This window comes from Macrosteles quadrilineatus, unplaced genomic scaffold (genome assembly GCF_028750875.1).
Source record: "Macrosteles quadrilineatus isolate MER2022 unplaced genomic scaffold, UCM_ALF_1.0 Scaffold_2__2_contigs__length_208266976, whole genome shotgun sequence".
In the NCBI taxonomy this organism is placed as follows: Eukaryota; Metazoa; Arthropoda; class Insecta; order Hemiptera; family Cicadellidae; genus Macrosteles; species Macrosteles quadrilineatus.
Window position 1 is genome coordinate 188659817 of NW_026542595.1, and position 23083 is coordinate 188682899.

At 35.0% G+C, this 23083-nt stretch overlaps 1 protein-coding gene across 1 annotated transcript in view; it reads left to right on the forward strand.

Annotated features, from left to right (window-relative positions):
* The first annotated feature begins 489 nt into the window (after positions 1-489).
* LOC128986542 (actin-histidine N-methyltransferase-like) overlaps positions 490-23083 on the forward strand; it is a 62575-nt gene continuing 39981 nt past the window's right edge. The window contains exons 1-6 of the mRNA XM_054406956.1: positions 490-782; positions 1621-1725; positions 3055-3276; positions 7224-7421; positions 8334-8398; positions 9837-9895. Of these exons, the coding sequence (XP_054262931.1) occupies positions 629-782; positions 1621-1725; positions 3055-3276; positions 7224-7421; positions 8334-8398; positions 9837-9895 (803 nt within the window). The 5' untranslated portion in view covers positions 490-628. The remainder of the gene's footprint in view (positions 783-1620; positions 1726-3054; positions 3277-7223; positions 7422-8333; positions 8399-9836; positions 9896-23083) is intronic.

A 23083-nucleotide genomic window follows, 5' to 3' on the forward strand; every position in this document is an offset into this window, starting at 1 on the left:
CTAGAACCCATACCCATTAGGAATTAAATTGTTCAACAAATTGCCTTTGGAACTTCAAAGTATTTCTGACTATGCATTTAACCAACAGTAAAAAATTATATGTTTTGCTTCAAAGTAGGCCTTTAAACCACATTAATGGTTTTTTTTATTTATAGATAAGAGGCTGCGATTTTTAAAGTAGTGTAGAGATTATTAATTTTATGTATCCGTGTATTTATTACTACCTATTGATTTTTAACTATTGTTTTAACTTGACGAAGTCTATTGTAACTATAGTGTAATTACTGAATGGCCAATAAATCTATTCTATTCTACTTGAGTATGTCCAAGTCATAGCCATTGACTATGACTATACATTCAGCGTGTGTATATAATCGACGCTCTTAGTGCAGTTTATTTGTGATTTGATATTTTCAACATAAACATTACCTGACAACACAGCTGATTACACTACATTTTGTTGATTTTACCTTTTAAGGTTATGTTTTGCTGTTAGTAAATATGTCAGGAGTAAACATTTAGTTAATTGTTCTTACTATTGTTTAATAATCTAATAACCTAGTAAAAATCTTGAATTGTTTTTCAGTAACACATTTCTATAAATCAGGAATCATACTTAAAATCTGAAATGGGTAAAAAACATCAGAACAAACTTAGTTCTAAGGTTTCAGTACATAACCCAGTTAAGGAAATTCAAGGACAGGATAAAAAGAAAATTAATTTTAAACTTTCCCCTCAAAAAAGGAATGAAGTTAATCAGTTAGTAGACAAACTCCTGAAAGGTGAGTTTAATTTGCTGTCAACATTAGGCCTAAGCCCCTTCAGAACTGGGTTGGTTCAGAACGGGTTGGTGGCTATATAACCCGCCCTTTATTGCAAGAACTAAAGCCAATTAATTTACATTTCTCTATGCCCAAATAAATGACATAACAATCGAAAATAATTAGCACATCTATATGAGGAACCAACCAATTATTGTTGATGTTGGATGTTCCAAAACCACAACACACTGTTCAAGAATTTTCTACACTGTAGAAGAATTTTAAGACGCTAAGATTGATTGTATTATAGACTGACTGTGATGTATTTTTGCAGTGACAATGCCTATTGTAACGTTCTGTTATTTAATGGCAAAAAAATATTCTTTATTCTTAACACAGGCTAGGGCCTAACTTATGTGAAAAAACAAATACTTAGCCCTATACTTACAATACAATTCATTTTGATAGCCCCAGGCTGGCGTTTTATGGCAAATAACTTAATGGCCAAACGTACATCGTCAGACAATCCTTAAAATGTAGGCTAGTTTTGAAATTTACTACATAAGTTATGTTTTGGCTTGGTGTAGCCCAGAGGGAAAGGACAGAACATGCGGCAAAACAAATTACACAACAAAATCTGTCAGTTGAGTGATCTTAAATTGAGGATTCACAAAAATCTGCACGTATCTTGACATGGCGAGTTGTTTTGCCTCGAGTCGTTTCCTGTTGCAGCCTGCCCTTTTCCTTTTCTTGTCCTCTCCAAGTCCTTTCCTGTGTAGTGTAAGTTAGCTCAAGCTTACACATTTTAGTTTGTAACAAATTAAATGTTGCTGTTTTAAATTTGTTAAATGTGTTTCAGTGTCAACTACAGTTCAACCAACCACAGCAACAAACATTGCCAAAGATTTGGAAGTTCATTTAGAAATTGAAAAGATTTTAAATAAAATCAATACAATAGAAAGTGGTAAGTAAGCCTATAGGCTATTTTGTTTTTGTGAATGACAGTAAGTAGGCCTGTTCTTTTTAAGCTTATTTTAAAACTTCTGATCAGTGTCTTGCTGGACACAAATAGAACTGAAGGCCTTTTTTTATGTTAACTGAAAACCAATTTTACAAAGAAATCTACAGAATAACTTGTACCAATAATAAAGATACCTGCCTACATTAACCCTTTAATTAATCTCATATTTACGTTATACAAAACTGCTGTTGCTAACAACAAAATACAGTGAGTCAGTTCCACACTATTCTTGGAAATCTATGTCTTTAGATGAGATGGATTACAGCCAAAACTTGTTCAAAAACCATTTATTTGGTAGTATTGAGGATTTCAACAATGGGAAACAGTAGATAGATGTGCTATACTGTGTTCACAATAGGCAGTTTGAAGGTAAGCTCCCCAATATTTTGTTCCGCTTAATGTATGTTGCAGCTGATTTACGTTTTGATAAATCTCAACTGTTGAGCTATGTTTTAATGGTAGGATCAAGACATTGAGGGAATTTATTTCTTCCGCTAAAACCGCCAAAATGTTGTGAACGCAGTATAATATTACTAAATGGTTTAAATCTGAAGCTAAATATAAATGCAGAATGAGTTTAGAATAGAGTGTGATGATTAAGTTACAATTGTGTATAATCAGCTGCATCTATTGTCAGGACCTATTAATATTTAAGCCCAATAATAAAGCACAGCTGGGCTTAGTCAAGGCCACACTAAAAAAACAGGCCGTAATGCTAGCCAAGCATGACGTCACGATAGACGTATAAGTACTTATTTATTTATTTTCCAATGAAAGATTAAAACAAGCAGCTGATCACAAACGGCAAAATTACGTCATTGCCGTCTTCTATCGTGACGTCATGCTGGAGGCCTTGGCTTAGTTCAAAATAATTAAAAATTCACTGACTTTTTCCAGAGAACTACCTGAAAACCTGAACACTAGGTAACTACTACCAGGTGAATACTACGTTAACCACTTATCTGCCCCATACAGCTACATTTTCTTCATTCAGCCCGCTGTTTTATTTGACCCAGAGAATGTTAATCATGTTATGTAGAGATTTGATACTGTACTGGGTTCACAAAATGTAGGCGGTTTTAGGGGAAGAAATCTATCCCCTCCACTTGATCCTTCCTTTAAAACAAGAGTTTTTTTAACAGCTGAGGTTTGCCAAAACGCCAATCAGCTGCAATATATACCTCAAACCGCCTAAATGTTGTGAACAGACTATAACACTATGTTGAGTAGAGATGATAAAATTTATAATATACTTGTGTGAATTATCTCTAGAGCTGAAACTCCCTCTACCTAATCGCACAGTCGAGAACCAGGAAGGTCTTTTGACTTGGTTGGAAAACCACGATGCTGAAGTTCAAGGTGTTGGCATCACTGAGTTTCCTGGCCACGGTCTCGGGTTGGTCGCACTGCGAGATGTATCAGAGGGGGAAGTTATTGTTGCTGTACCTCGGAAACTGATGATAACTGCAGAGTCTGTACAAGCCTCGAAACTAGGTAGGTTGCTGCAGTAGTTTGCATTGTCCTTAGAGTTTGTTTAGGGGAACTTGTCTCATTATTAAACCAGGCTTCAGCCCTGGATTGTTTTTACATTACCTTAGAGGTTGCGGCATATAACTTAGATAAAATTCATTGGTATTTGGACCAGACCAGCGACCACTAGATCAGCTTATTCCTAATGCTAGTAGTTTGTGATTGAGAGGTTTTCTAATAAGGAGAAGGCCTATCACCAATTGATTTTACTTTAGTGATAATGCCGTGACCCCCTATGGACATGAAGTAATGTGGAAAACATCGTCGCACTAAAACTTAGAGTGAAAAATAAATAAATAAAATTAAAGAATAAAAAAGGAGATACTGTTCATTACAAAAAATGTTATGATAAACACACACCAACTCACTTGAAGAGAACTGGGTTAACTAACACATCAAGACCTGTAGAGATTTATGTAAAAAAAATGCTGTCAGTTGTGCTGAAAAAAAAATCACCCATATGGAAACCACAGCAACAGCATATTTAAGGGCTGTCCCATTAGACCTACAACTAATTGTAACTAACCATAAAGTGTATGAATGTTGGCATCAATACCCTGTATCAACTCTGTATTATTGTATTTTTATATTTCATTGAACCTCAGATTATGTCTTATATTTTTTAGGTATTCATTGAATATGTTACGCATACAATTGTATGAAAACAACTTCACTTGTCCATGCATGTAAAAATGTAAAAATGACAAATAAACGTCTTATGTCTTATGTCTTATGTCTTAATAATTGTTGACGTCGCTCCAGTGAGTTCAGACCACGCGTCACTAGTTCTGTGTCTGCGGTGAAGGAATTTTTTAACATGTCGGTACAGAACGTGAGAACTAAAAGCTTAAGTTTTTTTAAGACATCCAATAAATATCTTTCAGTTTATCCCAGTAATAATCAACATTTTGGGACATGGTTTTTTCCTTATATTAATGACTCAAATCTATATCTTAATTTCAATTTAAAATTTTGTACAAAATCTTTTTTTTTAGTTTGCTAACATCTAGGCCTAATTTATTTTCCACTTTGATAATTTTTCTTTTTTCTTTGTATAGCTTTTTTGCCTTATTTTTGTAAGCAATAGAAAATTGTCTATTAATACTTCTGTGTCTTTTATCAATCAAAATGTGATCCATTAGATTTCTAGTCTTTCCATCTGGTGATACCCATCTTTCTTTATAGATGTTTTTAGTTCTAGAGAATAAGGTGCTTGCAATTAATTGTAAAATTTGTGGCTAAGGGGCCTAGTTTCATTGTCGTTACAGTTACAGCTCGTGACATCTAAGCTGGCACTTGGCCTAGCGTGGGCAGTGTAGGCGGGAGGAGGGTGGAGGTAGGGAAAAGACCGGACTGCAAACATTTCCGCTGCCTCACGGGGTTTACACCCCTTGCATTATGTACTTGAGCGCCTTCATATGGGTCGCAACGACAGTTGATGCAACCCGCATGACGGGACATAATGTTTTTTAAATAGGTACTTGTAGCGATCGGCCAAGTGCCAGCTTAAATGTCACGAGCTGTACCATGCAAACTCTCTTTCCACAATAGTCCTTCCATATATTCTCAGCCAACTTTGGCGTTAGCATCTCCTATTTTTTACATTATAGTTAGGAGTTTGACTAACTAACTGTTATAATTGATTATTAAAATCATCTTTCTCGTCATAAATCTCATCACAGATAGGTTTTTAAAGGATTATCCTTTTATAAATTATAAAAGGATAAAAAATAAATTATCCTTTTTTTAATTTTTTTTTGACTAGAGTATCTACAATACTTTTATTGATGGCAAATTCCACTCCTGCTTGATGTTTACAATCATATCTACCACTATAAGGTAAAGTCTCCTGCATTAATGATTCCTTTGGCCACCTAATGTCTTGCAGGGCTACTACATCCATTTTGTACTTTTCTAGTTCCCTCCTAACAATGTCCACAGTATCTGGCACCGCTAGCGAGCAAACGTTCCAGCTTCAAATCTCAAGTTCTTATGACACAGCTAAGGTCGTTGTCCAATGTTATCCATCCTGTCCGAGGCATTCCCTAGGTGATACATAACCAGAGTTGTTTCACAAGGGAGGGTGGTTAGCCCATAACCTCAACCCCCAATATGAATGGAGGACCGCACCTACTTCTGGTCAGCGGGTCCATCGGACCTAGCCGGGAGGACTGACAAGCAGATCCACCGACCTTCCCCCTATCCGCCACCCAGGGGACGCTCCGTATACGCTGAAGTAGGAAAGCGCACGGATACTTTATTACCAGAAACATAAAATACTAACACTAGGTACAAAAGATACTTAATACTAGATACAGAGCATACTTAATACTAACAAGTTGGTTGTAACTTATACTTTTGTAATCCTCTTCAGGACTTGTGCTTGTTTTCGGCCCCACTTGTCTTCAATCAGCTCACAGTGTTGTTGCAGAACTCTTCAGTTTAATCCTCTTTAAGTTTCTCAGAAATGCGATCTCCTCATCCATAGTTGAATTCATCTCCTTCTTTCATCATGTTTCTCAAACATTTTTCCATGACAAATCCTTTGTTACTTTACTCTAAACAATCCTTTTAACTTTGTGGATCCTTTTTGTTTTACTGAAGTAATACAACATTAGACCTACCATACGTGTAGTTCTATAACCTACCATTTTCCTCAGGAGTTGCTACTTGGTTACTTACTATAATGATACTCTGATAGTTCTTACGTAGCAATAGTGGCAAGAACGGAATAATTCTGCCAAGTTTTCGCTGATTTTTCATTTTCCAGAACTGCTCTTCTTTTTACCTTCTGGAATGGCGCAAATATAATTAACTTTCTTGAATCCGTATTCTTCCTCAAAATAATTTTGACGAGGAAAAATTTCATCTTGCATTCTTTTACTGTCATTGAATGAATAAAATAAATGGTTTCTATGGAAACATATTTCAAGCATGCCATTGTTCAAGAACCATAGACCTTTTACAATTGGGATAGATTGAGACTTTCCATTTCTATATATACAGTTGAATTTACAATGAAAACAAATATATATTTAAATTGAGCCTTCAACAGATTGTACTGCTGCCAATTACTGATTTATGTCTTAAGCCATGATTACTTGTGGCTAGTTGGTGTGCAGGTTACTTGCCTCACGTAACTTGAAATGCATTAGAGGCATTCAAGTAACCTGCTTGCTTTACTGGTCTCGTGTAAATGTGGCTATAGGCCAATACCAACCTGTACATAATCAAGCCAATGCAAAAAGGTTTACTGCTAAACTATAAAGACTTTTGTTAGGATAGCTTGCTGGCCTACCTAAGTGGGTTTACTCAGGCTTAAGAAATACAAAAATATATTCCTTTATGCAAAGATATCTCTCTTCCCAACTCAAACAGCCTTTAGTTGAAAATACTATAAGAGTACCCATCAGATAAAGTGAAATTCTAATTTTGCCAAGTAATTTAAAGTTTTGGATTTGTTGTGAGGATAGCAGGGTTACTAGAATGGGAAAGAGAAAAAGGAGGATAGCAGCTAGCTTACCTTCAAAGTTTGTGTAGGCCATAGAACATGTAGAAAATACACTTTGCAGACTATTTTTTTGTCCCCTGAGGGACTTTGTCAAGTGTAGAGAAAGAGTTTACAAATTACAAAATTTGTACAGCATTTTTTAACATTTTAAAAATTACAGCATTAAATTTATTTGTTCCCAAAACAAATGGGTTTTTAGATTGCAGACCTAATCCCAATAACGCCACCTAAAATTAATTAGTGCAATTCAATCTTGTATTGTAGCGGCACATTTCTTGCTTTGCTTTATCCATTAAAAGAAGCCCATGCAGACGGACAAATGTAAGGTCAAAACATTTGTTTTTAGTAACCTAGAAAATTGACAAACAAAATGTACCGGTAATGTTTTTTTTATTTCCAGGATATTTACTCGCAAATGAAACAATGCTAAAGCACATGCCTAATGTCGCTCTTGCATTATTTCTTCTCTTGGAAAGATTCAGCAGTGAAGGCCCTTCGTTCTGGGCCCCATACTTGAACATGTTACCGTCCGCTTACACTACGGTCCTGTACTTCACTGCTCAAGAACTTCAGGAGCTCAAGGGGTCCCCTACACTAGGTATTGAGAAATACTGCCTCCGTTCAGAGAGGTTTTAATTGACTTACTTTCTAAATTGTTTAATTTATTTGATTTTTGCAATTTTCTTGCATATTTTATTTGTCTTACTTAATTTTATTTGTCTTAGTAATGTGGCAGATTTACAAATTAAGCAAGTCTGTGAAAAGGGAGGTTTTATTGATACTAAGTATTCATGATGGTATTCATTCAACTAGATATTAAGATTTAAAAAATGAAAAGCATGGTTTGTAAAATGTACATGGTATAGTTAGTGGATTCAGTTTTTTTAAATAGATCAAGATTGTTGTATAGGACAAGAAAATTTTAAGATATTGGTCTTTTTTAACTTTGAATATAGCTTTTTGCTTTTGTACTTTTGTCCCAAAACTCTATTCCATACAACCAATGCATGATGTGCTATCATTCTTGTTTGAGTCTGTTACAATTTGTTAGTTTTTGATTTTGATGCTTACAATAATGAATTTTTACGTAAGATAAATATATACTTTATACTATTCAATAGTCACCATCTGCAAAGTATCTCGATTATTAACCCTTTGAGGTAGAATTTTTCTCTGAGTATAGTATAGTTTGCCGTAAGATCAGTCGGGAAAATGGCAACCGGCGACCTATACTCGCATATTCAACTGCAAAAAAAACTTTTTTTTATTATTATTATAGGTCGCCATTTTTGAGCAGTCGGGAAAATGGCGGGCGGCGACCTATACTCACCATTCGACCGCAAAGGGTTAAGCCCTAAAAGTCTAGTCAAGTTAAAATAATTTCTCTTTCTCTTCTATTTTGCTATCTTTTGTTTCACATCTAACAAAATAATGAATATCAATAACGGGAAATTCTTGTAACGTTGATATGATGAAGCTCTGAGACAACTAATATTGTTATATGTTTCAGAGGGTGCTTTAAAACAGTGTAGAAACATTGCCCGGCAATATGCATACTTCTACAGACTGTTTCAGGTGTGTTGTCATTGAAAATGTTCACTCTTAGTTATACTTTTACCAAAACAAAACATAGAGCAGTGCCTGTGGTACGGTACACAGTGTGGTAAACGTGGTGATGTTTAAGTATTATACATCAGGATGTTTTGTGCTTTGTGCTGGTGCGTCAGCTTATCGGTTACTTTTTACAGTCGCTTTTTTACTTTTTTTTAGCGCCCCCATTCAGTGATTTATTTAGGAATTCATCAATTTTTAAATACAGTATTCCAGGGAAAGGTGGAAACTAAGTTAGTCGGTTTGCAAAATATTAAATAATACAGATATTCCACCCTAGTTAGATCAACGTGAATAAGTTGTACTTTTGACTACTAATCGGTATTTGAAGAAAACTGAACACACAGTTGAATTTAACCAGCGACAGAGTGTGCTGATGTAACTTGACAAACACACAAACTTTTTTTAACCAAGCTAAACAGAAAAGTAAATTTATTGAAAACTATAGCATCTTTATGTCACGTCAACTATCACAGTCACAAATACCCGGCAGCAGCAAACATGAAGTGAATTTCCATTTGACTGATTTGATTTTTACAAATCTATTGAAATAACATTAGTTGTAACAAGTACCTAGGTTTGCTGCTACAGGGAGGGTAATATAGTTAGTTTTTAGCGATATACAGATAGCTAAGTATAAAATAAATAAAATTGATCAAAATATATCTGTAAACAAGCAAACTACAATGTATTCCTTTATTCCCCATTAGAATAACATTGAAATTTTAAATTAAATTTTTGTGTGTGTAAATTAAATTAAAATTGTATTGAGCTTTCCCTGTAGCTAATAACCGTACAAACATTCCTCAAGATACAAAATATTTTCTTTTTTAAGCTCTTCAAAAAGGCTTGAAGATAAATAATTGGGAAGTTCTTTTTTTTTAGGGTAAAAAATGAGAAAACTCTAATTTTCCCAATAAACGTAAAATCATCATAAGGAAAAAGTAAATTGATCCCGTGTATAGGTCTTACCATGAGACCTACGGTAATAGCTTATTCCCTTTATGGGAAATTCACTGAAAACTAAGAAAGAAAATAGGATCCTAGACTGTATCAAACGCTATGAGTGGCTCTTTCAACAATGTACTTTTTTAATAAAGAAAATTGCTATAGTTGGTCCATATAATATGTGGGATTTCTTCTTTACTGCACAAAAATCAATGGTGGTATGCAAAAACTTTAATGTCTTGTAAAGTGGTACAATAAAAAAAGGTTTGGAAAGACTGAAATATAGAATTTAGCACGTTTAGCTAAACGTAATGGGATTCAGTCAGACCGAACATAAGGTTTGTTTTATTTTGACTTAATTCCTTTATGAAATGATTAACTTGAAACCAAATGTTTGTTAGTTTGGACTCTAAGGAAATTCCCCAATTAATGAAGGGCTAATGATGGTTTTCAGAACATGTCAGACCCTGCCAGTGAAATATTGAGGGAGGTTTTCACCTACGAGCAGTATCGGTAAGTTGAGCACATAATGTTCTACATTTTAATTTTACTTTAGAGAGTTAATGATCATTTACAATAGAGTACACCTATTCATCAAAATCAAGCATAATTCCTGTGCAAAAATACATCTTCTTTATCTCATAATTAACAATTAGGCCTGCTCTCGTAATTTGGACATCTGTTTTTAAAGAAACAACAACTTCGCTATAACAGCGGTTTTAATATACCTAGTATTCAAATTATTTTTTTCTGTTCTACTGCAGTAAATCCACAGTTAGTTCTCAATTGCTTTTCTAAAGTGACATCAGGGAGATTCCATCTTTTGCAGAGCAAGTCTAATCAAGACTAGTGTAAATGGGTGTTTGTCTACTTGTCAGTGCTTGTAGCTTATGAAAATACTCACTATAACCGCTAAGAACAGACTGCTTAAGCACCTCTACTCAGAAATTGGCAGATACCCACAAAAATAGTTTGCCAGTAGATAAATATTCGGCACTCATCGAATACTGCATGGCTGACCTGCCTTTAGTGTGAACTTTGGTGTAGTCACAATTTTTCCACTATAGGAAATCTCACCATCTCTTGGGTAAAACATGGGTCGACAAATTTATTGGAGTTTTGGAAAAACCAGAGTGGGAACTCTTCTCCCCCCCCCCCCCCCCCCCCCCCCCCCGGCATTCCTGTCCCTCTACACCACTGAGTGGGAACGAAAGAGAATCAGCTGATATTGAGGATATCAGCTGCTGTTGACCAATTTTTTTGCTTACAACGAAAATTTAAAATAGGTTAATAAGACGTGTGTGCAGATACCTGCGTTTAATGAATATAAGAATTTTTAAGGCTTATTATTGTTTGATGTTTTATTGTTGCCAACTCATTTTGCACTTATTGAAAAATTACTAAGCTTAAAGTGAAATTCCAAAGAATTATTCTTGCTAGGATGATGTGGTATTCAATTTTTTAGTAAGTTCTATGAAAAAACTTTTAAATTACCAACAGTTTTTTGTTTAAAGATTAAAAAAAAAAACCTCGTAGACAGGCTTAAGAGAAATTTTGACTATCAACACCCAAAAAAGGCCACATATCTTTTCCTCCAAACTAACCTTTAATTTGTGAAGTATTTAGTTAATACATTGAGCAGTAAGACAAAATATGTTTTATCACATAACCTCCAATTTTTTTTAAAATCTATATTGTTGTTTAGCTTGAGCATGGGTCACTTTCGGTCTAAGTGACAAAATGCATAAACAGTGTATACAAAAACTCACTAATTTTCGCTAAGTATTTTGGTTTTTGTTAGGGTTCTTTAGAACATGAAATGTATGGTAAGAAAAATAAACCATTTTAACAAAACTTATTTTAATACAAAAAATTCAACAATAATACAAATTTACATTCCTTATACTAGTTACATTTAAAGGAAATATATAATAGAATAAATAAGATAGAATACAGAGTGCTTATGTTTAACATTTGGCAGATTTCAAGTCATTTAAATGCTTCATATCCATTTATTATACATGCAACAAAGTCTTGTTCAAAAAAATTATGCAAAATAGTAAGAACCCAATAGTGTGAAACGATTCTTATTCTTTAATTTTTGGAAATAAACATCTTGTGTAGGATTCCGTTACGATAACTTAAAACTAAAGCTTATCTTAAGTATTGCACTTAACAGATCAGACTGTTGGAGGATCAATTTTTAAATCTATACATCTAGGGTCAAGGGTAATTTTTAAATCTATACATCTTGGTTCAAGGGTCATTTTCAAATCCATACATCTAGGTTCGAGGGTAATTTTATTCCAAAAATATTTTGGTGTCCTTCTTTAATAATTCAATTAATTCTAAAAATGTTATTATTCCCGTATGAAGACAATATTGTTTTATGAAAAATAAAAATATTAAATTATTGAAGGTAACATGGTTTTTTTAACCAGATTTAGACTTACACTTGTCACTAAATTAGTTGAAATTGTCCCCGAAATATGAAACCATCTATAGTTAATCGCTGCAATCATTTATGTTAGCAAAAAAACATTATAGCCCAAATAACTTTTACTCTAATTAATAAATAAAATTGTGTTCTCTCGTACTGTAGCCTAAAACTGTATGAAAATCGTATTTAAAGGGTAGAAAACTAAAATGACAAGCTACAATAAATAGCTGGCTACCATAGCTTATTAATATAAAAGATTACTCATCATTATTCCAGCCAACAAATTTTCTTTTTTTGAAATTACTCATGAAAACATTTTAGACCAGTTAATTTTGTAACAAGTTAAGCTGGGATATTTACCATTTACTGTACAAAAAATGAACTTTAATGTTTTTAAATTTAAAATACCTTTTCCCTTTTTCATCACTGTGTTCATAAGGCAAGGAGCAGGGATCAGTCACAGTGTAGACCTTTAGATACTGAAGTAGACATCCCATCTATAAACTAGTTGTATCAAATTTTTAATTCAAATATAAATAGTTGAATGAGTCACTCACAGAATGTGCTACTGTCTAAACTGGATCTTTTCCCTTAGTTTTTGAAACTAGAAACTATTACATTTGATTCAGCTTACAAGACGCTACAATTTAGAATAAGTTGTACTTTCAGTTTGCCTTAGTTAAAAATTTACATAGACATCAGTAATTGACATCTCCACACTCTGTATGAGGTTTTATTCAAATAAGTTCATTTAAAAACTAAAACTGGCTACAGGTTCAACTTGATAAATGGAATGTCTACTTCTATCATTAGTCAATTGTCTCAGTCATCAAAGGTTTTTGACTACTCGTACTGAAACGTTTTCCTCAGTGTCCTCCACAAGTAGTAGTGTCTGTTCGATGCAGTGTTTGACTGGATGGTGTGGTTGAACGGAGACTTGCGTAGAACAGGGGTCAAACTACGCTGACTGCCGCGGAGGTCTTCTGCCAGATGTTCACACAGGATATCTTGTCTGGCGCGTAGCCTCGCACGCCTCTGTCGGATCTTACAAGACACCAGGACTGCGAGGAACCCAAATATCGCCAAGCCGAGAAGCGCTCCGCTAGCAGCGATGGCGGATTTCACACTTTGAGGAACTTTTTTCGTCTCTGGGTAGTCCTCGTCTGTCATATCTCCGCTCTCTACATTATGTTTTCCTCCTAGAATGTGATTTCTGAGGTGATGAACTTCCTCGCCCTCGTCCAACAGAATTACGTCTTCTAAATCAGTTGGTTTTGGTGAGGATTTGGCAACCAAGAGAATTTCCTCACTTATTCCTGGGAACCCTTTGCTTTTTTCTGTTGATTTACTAACTGCGATCCTCCAGTCTGGGTATGGTGACATCTCTAAATCGTCTTTGTTTGATGTTTCCGAGTTGAATTTTGGCATACTTTCAAAAACTCTCGGCTCTCTTTTGTCGATTTCAGTTAGTTCTCGCGGTGTGTTGATTGACTCTCTAAATATAGGTACTTTTTCGATCGGTTGACTTGCTGTATTTTTCTTACCTGTAATATCACGCATGTACTTAGGGAATGCACCAAGAATACCGTCATCTGGGAATTGAATCGATGTATGAGTTGGTTGGAGTATGGGAACAGGTATTACAGTCCCCTCTACTTTTAACATTTTCCCCGATTTATTGCTTTCCTTTCGACTGGACATTATTTCACTTAATTCACTCATTAGATACTTAGCTTTTTCTACAATCATTGTTTCCGTCTTTTCTTCATCATTTGTTTCCTGTGTTGAAAAATCAGTTTCCCCTGAGATAAAATCGGAATCTGTTGGATTTTTCAAACTTTGTTCTCCTGTGGAGTTCTTATTTAGATGAACAAAAGCTGAAAAATGTCCAGCTCCTCTTTCTCTGTGAGCTATTAGTTCACTTAGTGTCATGTTTCTCAATTCTAAAATTCTTTTCACTCTAGCTTTACCCATTTCATCCATGATCAGCTCTAATATCTCGTCGTTGATATTCGTTACATTAACTCCATCTAATTTTAAATTTTCTGATTCTGTTGTCATCTCCAAGCTGCTTGCAGTAGACGGGGGCAGTGTTTGTGTTGAGGATGACAAAGTTGTAGCTTCTGTTGTAGTAGTAGTTGTGGTTGTCGAAGTTGCTTCTGTTTGCAATGCAGTTGTAAATTCTTCTGATTTGGCTTCTGTATTTGATAAGGTAGAGATATACGTCTGCAAATCTTCTTTTGTCTCACTACTTTCAATAGCATCAGCTGTTTGTTTGCTTCCTGTAGTATCTGGTAGTCCATTTTCGCTAAACTCAGGTGACCTCACTAGATTTGATGGCGTTATTACTATAAGATTGTCATCGGTTTGGTTAACACTATCTGAATCAGAAAACTCTGGTGCTTCCTTTAAACCTTCTTGTCCTTTATCAGGAGTTTGGGATATCTTTTGAATAAGCTCAGCTGTTGATAGAATTTCAGGCATAGTTGGGAAGCCAGATGGTAGAAGAGCGCTTGGTACTATATTGGTTAATAGAGAAGTTAGGTTAGGTTCACACTTGTCACCTTCACATGGTTTATCAGCATTGTTTGCTTGTGTAGGGTTTATCGTCGGTATGGTGTTGTCAATGGTAGAATCCTGTGTGGTTGTTGAATTTTTTAACTTTCTAGGCCGCAGTCTTCTTCGAATCACAGCTGATGTTGTAGGTAACCTTCTTGTTTTTGAGAATAAGTTATTCCTGTTCTCTATTATTTTTTCTATATTTTTAATATTTTGTTTGGGTTCACTTGTCGACTCAACTTTTCTCTTTTGCTTTTCCTCTTTCAGACCAAATTTTACTGTTGTTGCTATCGGAGTAGTGGTTTCTTCTGTAGTCGTTCTCGTCGGTCCTTTTGGATTAAATCTATTTATCCAGGCATAGTCCTTTGTTGTAGTCGAAGGATTGATAATGTGATTTTCTTCAATATTATGTGAAGTCAAATCAACACTGATAGATGTTTCCTCCTCTGGGTGGGGTAACTCTGTGAAAGGTGCCAACTTATGGTTTATTTCAGTAATTTCTTTGGGCGTGAATGCTGAGTTAAATACTGACGACGGTGTCATTTCTTGTACAAGCTCAGATGAAAACTCGCTTGGACCTGGTGGCTCAGATGAGAAGTTGTTCGACTGAACCACAACCTCAGATGGCTGGGTTGTAGCTACTTCATCAACAGAATCAGTCGGTTCTGTTGATACTCTCATTCTTTTCCGTCCACCTTTCCTTCTTCTTCTCGGCGGATTTCTCGGTTGGTATTCACCTTCTTCTTTGTAAGGTTCTCGGTAAGGTTCTTCAGGTGGCCTTTCTCTTGGAACTGTAAGTTCTGGATTTTCGCCGTCAAACTCTGGTTTTCTCCTGATGGGTCGTCTTCTTCTCTTAGAAGGCCTTCTTCGCTGGTAGACAACCTCTTCCTCAGTTGGAGATGCCTCTTCTTCCTTCACTGTCCCCTCTGGATTGTATTCCTCGATGAAGGAAGGTGTGGTTGATCTTGGTCGCTTCCTCAGGCGTCGCCTTCGTTTTCGCCCTCTAGGACGAGCCCGTGGCCGGTCCACAGGATCATTGTCGCTGTTTGGGTGTAGGCGAGCGTGGCCAATGTCTTGGGATTCTGCCACTGCAATGTCCTCATACTCCTCATCCTCCTGTAAATAGAAAATATAATTTTTACTAATTTTTATATTAGTCAATAAATCTAATTTACTTTCATTCCCCCAAAGAAGACCGTTATTTATTCAAAATAGTAAATTAACCTAAACAAAATTATTTATATAATTTCACAATATATGTAGGTAATTTAATGTTTTGGTTTTGTGAATTTTATATTTTTAATTAATTAAAAAAAAAATAATTAATTTGCCAAACAAAATGCCAACCATCATTTTAATACTAAACTATTCATGCAAGTTTCGTTAAAAAGTGTTAGAGTTTACAAATTTTAAATGAACCTATTATCAATTTATAATCAACCATATCATCCTATACTGCTGTAAGTGAGGCCTACATATTAAACTTGGTTAGATATTCAATTCCTAACTTCATATATATAACTCCTTATTTGATTTTTGTTTGCAATTAATTTTGGTTCTTGTTTAAAATGTGTCTAGTTGTAGTGTCCTACAACTAATGCAATATTTTGACAATGGTGGATACTAGCCAAAACATGCAAATATACATGGTCCTAATATGCGCTGTTTGTCTGGTAAATAGGGTATGGAACCTAGTTCACAAGGTAGAAGAAATTAATATTGGGCGCATATTTTTAATGAACCAATTTATCCATTTATAATCAATTTTATCAATCCAATACTACCCTACTGTACGCCTACTATACTAAAATACTTTACTTGATTATTTTTATATAATAATTAACTATAAGACGGTAAACATAAATAGAACGAGACAGTTTAGAGTCCAAATGGTGTTTGAAGGTACAAATTGATAGCCATTCTAACAGCTTTATAGTTTGGAAATAATAACAGTAGAAGTGTAAATATATCTAGTAGTGTTTGACATATTAGATATTGTCCGTATAACAGCTCCATCACATTTAACACTATTCAAGAAGTTGCAGTCACTATTTTTCTCACAAAGTTACGTTAGTCTTGCCCCACACAGGGATACCACAGACACACTCTGTATTACAAACGCTAAACGGTGGACATGAAGCGAGCATTATCCAACACGCAGGATTGCTCGGTGATTAGTTGCCCAACCATGAGATTACGTAAATGTCTCGTGTCGCACAGTATCATCGTCTCATCTCACTTGTGACAACTTTCACATTCCTTTCATCTGGACAATCGGTTGTCACTGTGGCTAATAGCACAGGTTCTATTGTAGAGCTTAATAAAGCTTAGTTATTTCTTTACAGTAGCTAATAAATGGTACTCGGTGGTGGAGCTTTGTTCAGGATAAATCAATGTTCCACCTTGTTTGAGTTTCATCTGTGTTCTGCACTCAAAGTATTATCTTATAAATATATTTATTTATTTGCGTTTTACGAGATAATCATATTCTACCTCAAACGAGCCCAGCAAAGTGAGAAACCTAGTCAACCGTACCAGTATTATTAGTTCTGAAACTGTTTTATCGTTAATGTTTTTGAATATTCAGTCTATAAGGGACAAAACCCTGGAATTAGATGTAGTCTTAAGCGATATTAAAAATGATATCCTATGCATATCCGAACATTGGCTTAACACTGAAGAGATAGGCTTTTATAGACTAAAAGATTATCATATGGCCACATACTATGCGCGGGACGATATGGTGCATGGTGGATCAGCTATCTATGTAAAAAATGGACTAAAATATATGGTTATGGATGTTGCTCGTTTTTGCTCAACTCAACATTTGGAAGTTGCTGCCATCAAACTCGAATGCAATATCATTGTAGTCAGTGTGTATAGATCACCTAATGGTGATGTAAATATATTCCTCAATCAGTTTGAAAGGTTATTATGTCTTCTAAGTCTTAAATCGTCTTCCCTTGTCATCGGAGGGGACTACAATGTAGATTTGGTGGCTGATTTTACCAAACCAATCCAGCGTGAACTTGCAAGACTTATGAGGCAGTTCAACTTACATCCAACCAACTCTACGCCTACAAGAGGTAATGCAGTTCTCGACAATATCTTGACTGATCTCAATTATTCAAGTTATATTAATACAGTTATGGATTATGGCCTTTCTGACCATGCTGCAGTTAACTTAGACATACGCCTAGCCTATTCCGAGAAAACTTATCTTGAACATTCCAACTCCCTTGTATACCATAGGCCCATAACAGAAGCCCGAATAAATACCTTCTTCCAGTTTTTAAGCAGTGTTGACTGGTCTGTACTAGCCTTAGGTACAAACTCTGAAGAAATTTTTAATTTATTTTTTGACCAAATATTGCTTGGTTTCCATGAGTCCTTTCCGCTGCAGAAGAAGCGGGACCCAAATTGCAACTCCGGTGGACAGTTCTCTGGTGGTAAAGCCTGGTACAATGAAGACCTGAAGAAGAGTAGAAGTATCCTCATGGCTCTCCTTGATCGCCACAATGTTCTTAAAACCTCAGCATCCCTTCAAGCTCTAACTGAATATAGAAAGACATACAAACAAGAACTGAGGACTGCCAAAAAACAGTTTGTTGCCGACTGTATTGAAAAATCCGACAACAAGTGTAGAGCAGCTTGGCAGGCCATTCGGAAAGAATCTTCGAGCAAACATCAACCCAATACTTCTGTGGAACCAAACGACTTCAACGACTTCTTCATTGACTCGGTGTTGGAGGTGGCGGAGAAATCTGGTGGCGTTCCTTCGGCTGCAGTGGATCTTCTCAAAACCAAGAGCATTGCAGCACCCGGTTTGGAATGGAAATTAGTGTCATGTGAGGAGGTAGCGCGGCATGTGCGGCTTCTAAAAAGTTCTAAAAGTCGTGATATTTATGGCCTGTCTAGTGATGTGCTAAAGTCTATTTTACCTGTGATTGTAGAGCCTTTAACCTATTGTATAAATAGTTGTCTTATTGAAGGTGTATTTCCTGCAAAGCTTAAGTTATCTAAGGTTGTTCCTGTTTTTAAGAAAGGGTGCAGAGATCTCCCAGCTAGTTATAGGCCAATAGCTTTAATTCCAGTCTTTGCCAAAGTTTTTGAACGAATTTTACATGACCAGCTGTACAATTATTTTGAAGATAATTCCTTGTTTTCAACTATACAGTATGGTTTCAGAACTGGGAAATCTACAATTCAAGCTGTGACCTATCTTGTAGATGCAATCCTAGCAAACCTTGAAAGCAGAGCCGATACTGGTGTCACCTTATGTGACCTCAGTAAAGCCTTTGATTGTGTTTGTCATGAGACATTGCTGGCTAAGTTAAAGTACTACAAGGTGACTGATACAACTCTGTCACTTCTTAGCTCATATCTAGATAATAGAGAACAAATAGTCTGTGTCAATAATCAGTATTCATGTAAGTGACTTGTACCCTTTGGCGTGCCGCAAGGTTCGGTTCTTGGACCTCTTTTATTCCTTGTCATGGTTAATGACATTGATGTTAATGTACCATTTGAGACTGTATGTTTTGCTGATGACACTACTTTGTTTAATGCTGGTTCTGATATAAAAACTGTCAATTTGAATTCTGAAAGTGCCCTTAAAAGTGTATCCAACTGGTTCAGTACCAATGGTTTCATACTTAACAATGACAAAACTCAAACCATAGTTTTTAGTAATAAAAATGTCAAGGCTAGTGATTCTCCCTCCTGTGATCAATTAGGGTTAAGTAATGTTAAACTATTAGGCTTAGTTCTTGATAGAAAATTGACATGGCAATTTCATACGGATTATATTTGTAACAAACTTTCAAGAGTTGTATATCTACTAAGATCTTTAGATAAAAATGTCCCGAAGTCATATCTCAAGCTTGCTTACAATAGTTTCTTTCAAAGTAATTTACTGTATGGCATATGTTTATGGGGAAATGCAGCTGGAGTACATGATGTCTTACTGGTTCAGAAAAAAGCTGTCAGAATACTAGCTTCAGCTGACTACTCAGAGCACTGTAGGCCTATTTTTATCCATGAAAAAGTGTTAACTGTCTTTAGTTTATATGTTTTGTATGTTCTATTAGAAGTAAAAAAACAATCTGTATTCTTGTTGAAACGGCTAAATGTACATAGCCACAACACAAGGCTCAAGCATGAAATTGACATTCCCTTTTGTAGATTGACCAAAGCAGCCAAAAGCTCTAAAGTTATAGGGCTTAAACTGTACAATATACTACCTCATCATGTCAAGAATATTGAATCCTTTGCTAATTTTAAAACTGTTGTAACAAATGGTCTTCTAAAGCACCCACTTTATTCTGTTAATGAGTTTTTGCATTTGAGTGCTACTGATTTTATAGATTTTAAGTAACATGCATTGTTATTCAACAATTTTTATTTTATGATATTTATTCTCAATTGACAACTGTGATCTCTTCTGTGATATAGGCTAAGTTTTACATGTATGTTATATAAGGTCTACTGTAATAATGTTCATGACTCTGTTACATTTTCTAGTTTATAGTTTTCTTTGACAATGTCTATTGCACAACTGTGTCTAATGACAATAAAGGATTCTTATTCTTATTCTTATTCTTACAAATAGCTGCATAAGGGCATGAAAAGGCTTGTCTGCAGTATTTTTTATTTCACTATTGTCAGTATTGTCTTTTTCTTCCATTATCCGAGTCAGTAGTTGAATTCATGATTGTGCAAATGCTAACTTTCCTACTTCTTAAACAGTAACAAAATGTCTATATATACAATGACTTAAAACTATTTTACCTAACCCGCCATGTTAAACTTCCCTATCCTAAGCGTGATGTATACAACTTCCTTACTTCTCGAGTGATGTAAAGTATCAAAAAACTCACTCGGTGATGTAATGAAACCCATTTAAATAACATTGAGTGGATCACTTAAAAAATATAACTCTATGGAGCCAACGACGTTTAACGCTAGAAATCAGCTGTGTGCTTGAATTTTATTGTTATGTTTTGAAAAATTTTCCTAACCTAACTTTTGTTTGTAACTGAACGTTACTGTTAGAAGATGAGTGAAATGGATAATGAAAAATATTGTTCGTAACCTCCTGTATATTGTCGGGTCAGGTAAAATCTTGTACGTTACACGTTACGCAAGAGCGTGTTTACATCACTTAGGTAAATTATGCAACTTTCACCTGCGTGATGTAAAAACGCTCTTACTACACTTGTAATGTAAATAGCTATAACATGGGTAAAACCTGTTTAAATTGAAAGATCCAATAAATTCAAACAAACAGCTACAAAAAATATGTATATTCATATACTTAAAACTAATTGTCAAGAGTACATTTGAAATAGAAACGTACTAAAAGAGGATTTGAGACTTTGATTTGGATTTGAAACTGTGTTTAAAATGTATGAGTGGAAATTAGACAAAAATTTGGTATAGTGACTAACTTACGCTCAGATAGAATCAAAATAAGTGATAACTCGACCTTCACACCACTATGGCTAGATGCAGATTGACTTCCTGCACACCACTAGTCCGTACAAGATTGGCGCGCAATCCTTTCTTCTTCTCGCAAAGTGACCAAACGGAGGCTACTTTCTGTACTTTCTGAAGGGTGCTCTTATAACTATCATTTTCATTTTAGACTGGGGCACACACACCTAGGTGAATTTTTCAAAACTGAATAGGAATGCAAATTGAGTGTAGAAGGGAATCTTTGCAGTCAACGTTGCTGACCTGACATACACTTGAAGGTTGACTGTTGCAGAGGTTCGTTGTAATTAATTAAACTCACATTTTGTAACAGCACCTCATCCTGTGCTTTTCCAACTGCAATCTCTATGGTTTCTGAATGTAGCTGTCTTAAGCATTTTTGTAGTGCTTTTTATTTCAGTAACTTCTTTTGTCCTCATGATCAATGTGAGAAATATCTGTCATTTTACATGTGTCATATGCTTAAATAATCAGATGATTATTGTTGATATTATTGTTATTGTTTACATTTTATCTTTTGTGTTGAATTAGTTCTGGAATAAAGTTTACCAATTAATTTACTTGTATTTTGTATATTTTATGAAGATATATCAATGGCGACGAGTGATAAAAGTGAAAATGAAACTAGAAAATTAAAACAGCAAAGAGGAATCATAAAATCTCAAATTACAAGGACTTTACATGTGCTGAAAACTTAAGGTTCATCTATATACGATGTTCTGGGCAGACAAACTCTACTGGATGAAACGTGGAAAAGATTCACCGTGTTACATGAACAGATTATAACAACTACAGACAATGAAGATGAAATTGAAAGAGAAGAAGATTATCGTACAGATGTAGAGGAAACATACCTCGAGGCAAGAGCTTTATTACAACCATTCTTTGTCACTATTAAGCAAACAGAAGTTGAAAGGAATGTTTCTAACAAATTAAATGGTCTTTATAAATTGAACATACCGAATGTGAGTTTCACACCCTACACAGAAAATAAAACCTTTCGGAATTTCCTAATGCGGTTTAAAAATTTCTTGGATCTAAAACAAATCACAGAGCCCAGAACCAAAACACAAAAGATGAAATGTAAACAATAACAATAATATCAACAATAATCATCTGATTATTTAAGCATTGTACAATGAGGATAATATAAACACGATACTGAAACAGCTAAGGAAGACAGGCGGTTATTTAAGAGACACTGCAACCAACTAAGAGCAGCTTAATAGGGGGGAGGATTGTCATATGATTAAATAATCAGATGATTATTGTTGATATTTTTGTTATTGTTTACATTTTATCTTTTGTGTTGAATTAGTTCTGGAATAAAGTTTACTAATTAATTTACGTGTATTTTGTATATTTTATGAAGATATATCAACATGAATCCAATTAACTTTAGTAGTTGAATCATTGAGGATACACGTATACTACAAATACTGTATAATGGCTGAATAATGATGCTCAACTAATAATCAGAAGGTCACTGTTTGTTCCAGTGAAAACTCATTAGCCTTTTCTTTGGTTTGAATAAAAACTGGGCTCAGCTGTCTTTTATTACTAATTGGCTAAATAATCAGCTGATCTTAATCAGTGATTTGTAACTACACAGATCATCTTAATCAGTCCCATACATGCTAATTCATGTTTATACTCAGCTTAAAATATGTGCTGTCATATAATGTTACTGTCATACAATATATTCACCAAAAGGCTCAATATCACAAAAAAACAAAAAAGCTTTGAGCTTTGACTACCTTTTTATAAAATCAATGCTCATTCAATTTTGGAATCACAATAATTTTGAATGTGAAAAATATTTGTGACACATTAAAGACACCAGATCTAGGACTAGATCTACTAGATCACTAGTTGTAGGATTGTACGATGTATTCCAAACAATAGCAATGATGTAAGAGGTGAAGAGGTTGTAGGAGTTGTATAACTTTGCGCCGTTGGTCAGTGCTGCAGTGAAAGGCGTGATTGGCGTACAACAGCGCAATTAGCAGTCTAGCTTGACAAATGAATGGCGTCTTCATTGCATTCCTGTTGTGGCTTTCTGCTTCCAAGCAAAGTTTCCAAGAGGGGTAGGCCGGTGGGATGATTGATGACCTTATGATTTCATATTCCTTGGAATCGTTGATTTTTAATTTACAAATAATCGGAAGATTTTTTTAAAAGGTATTGTTGGAGGATGTATTTTATTA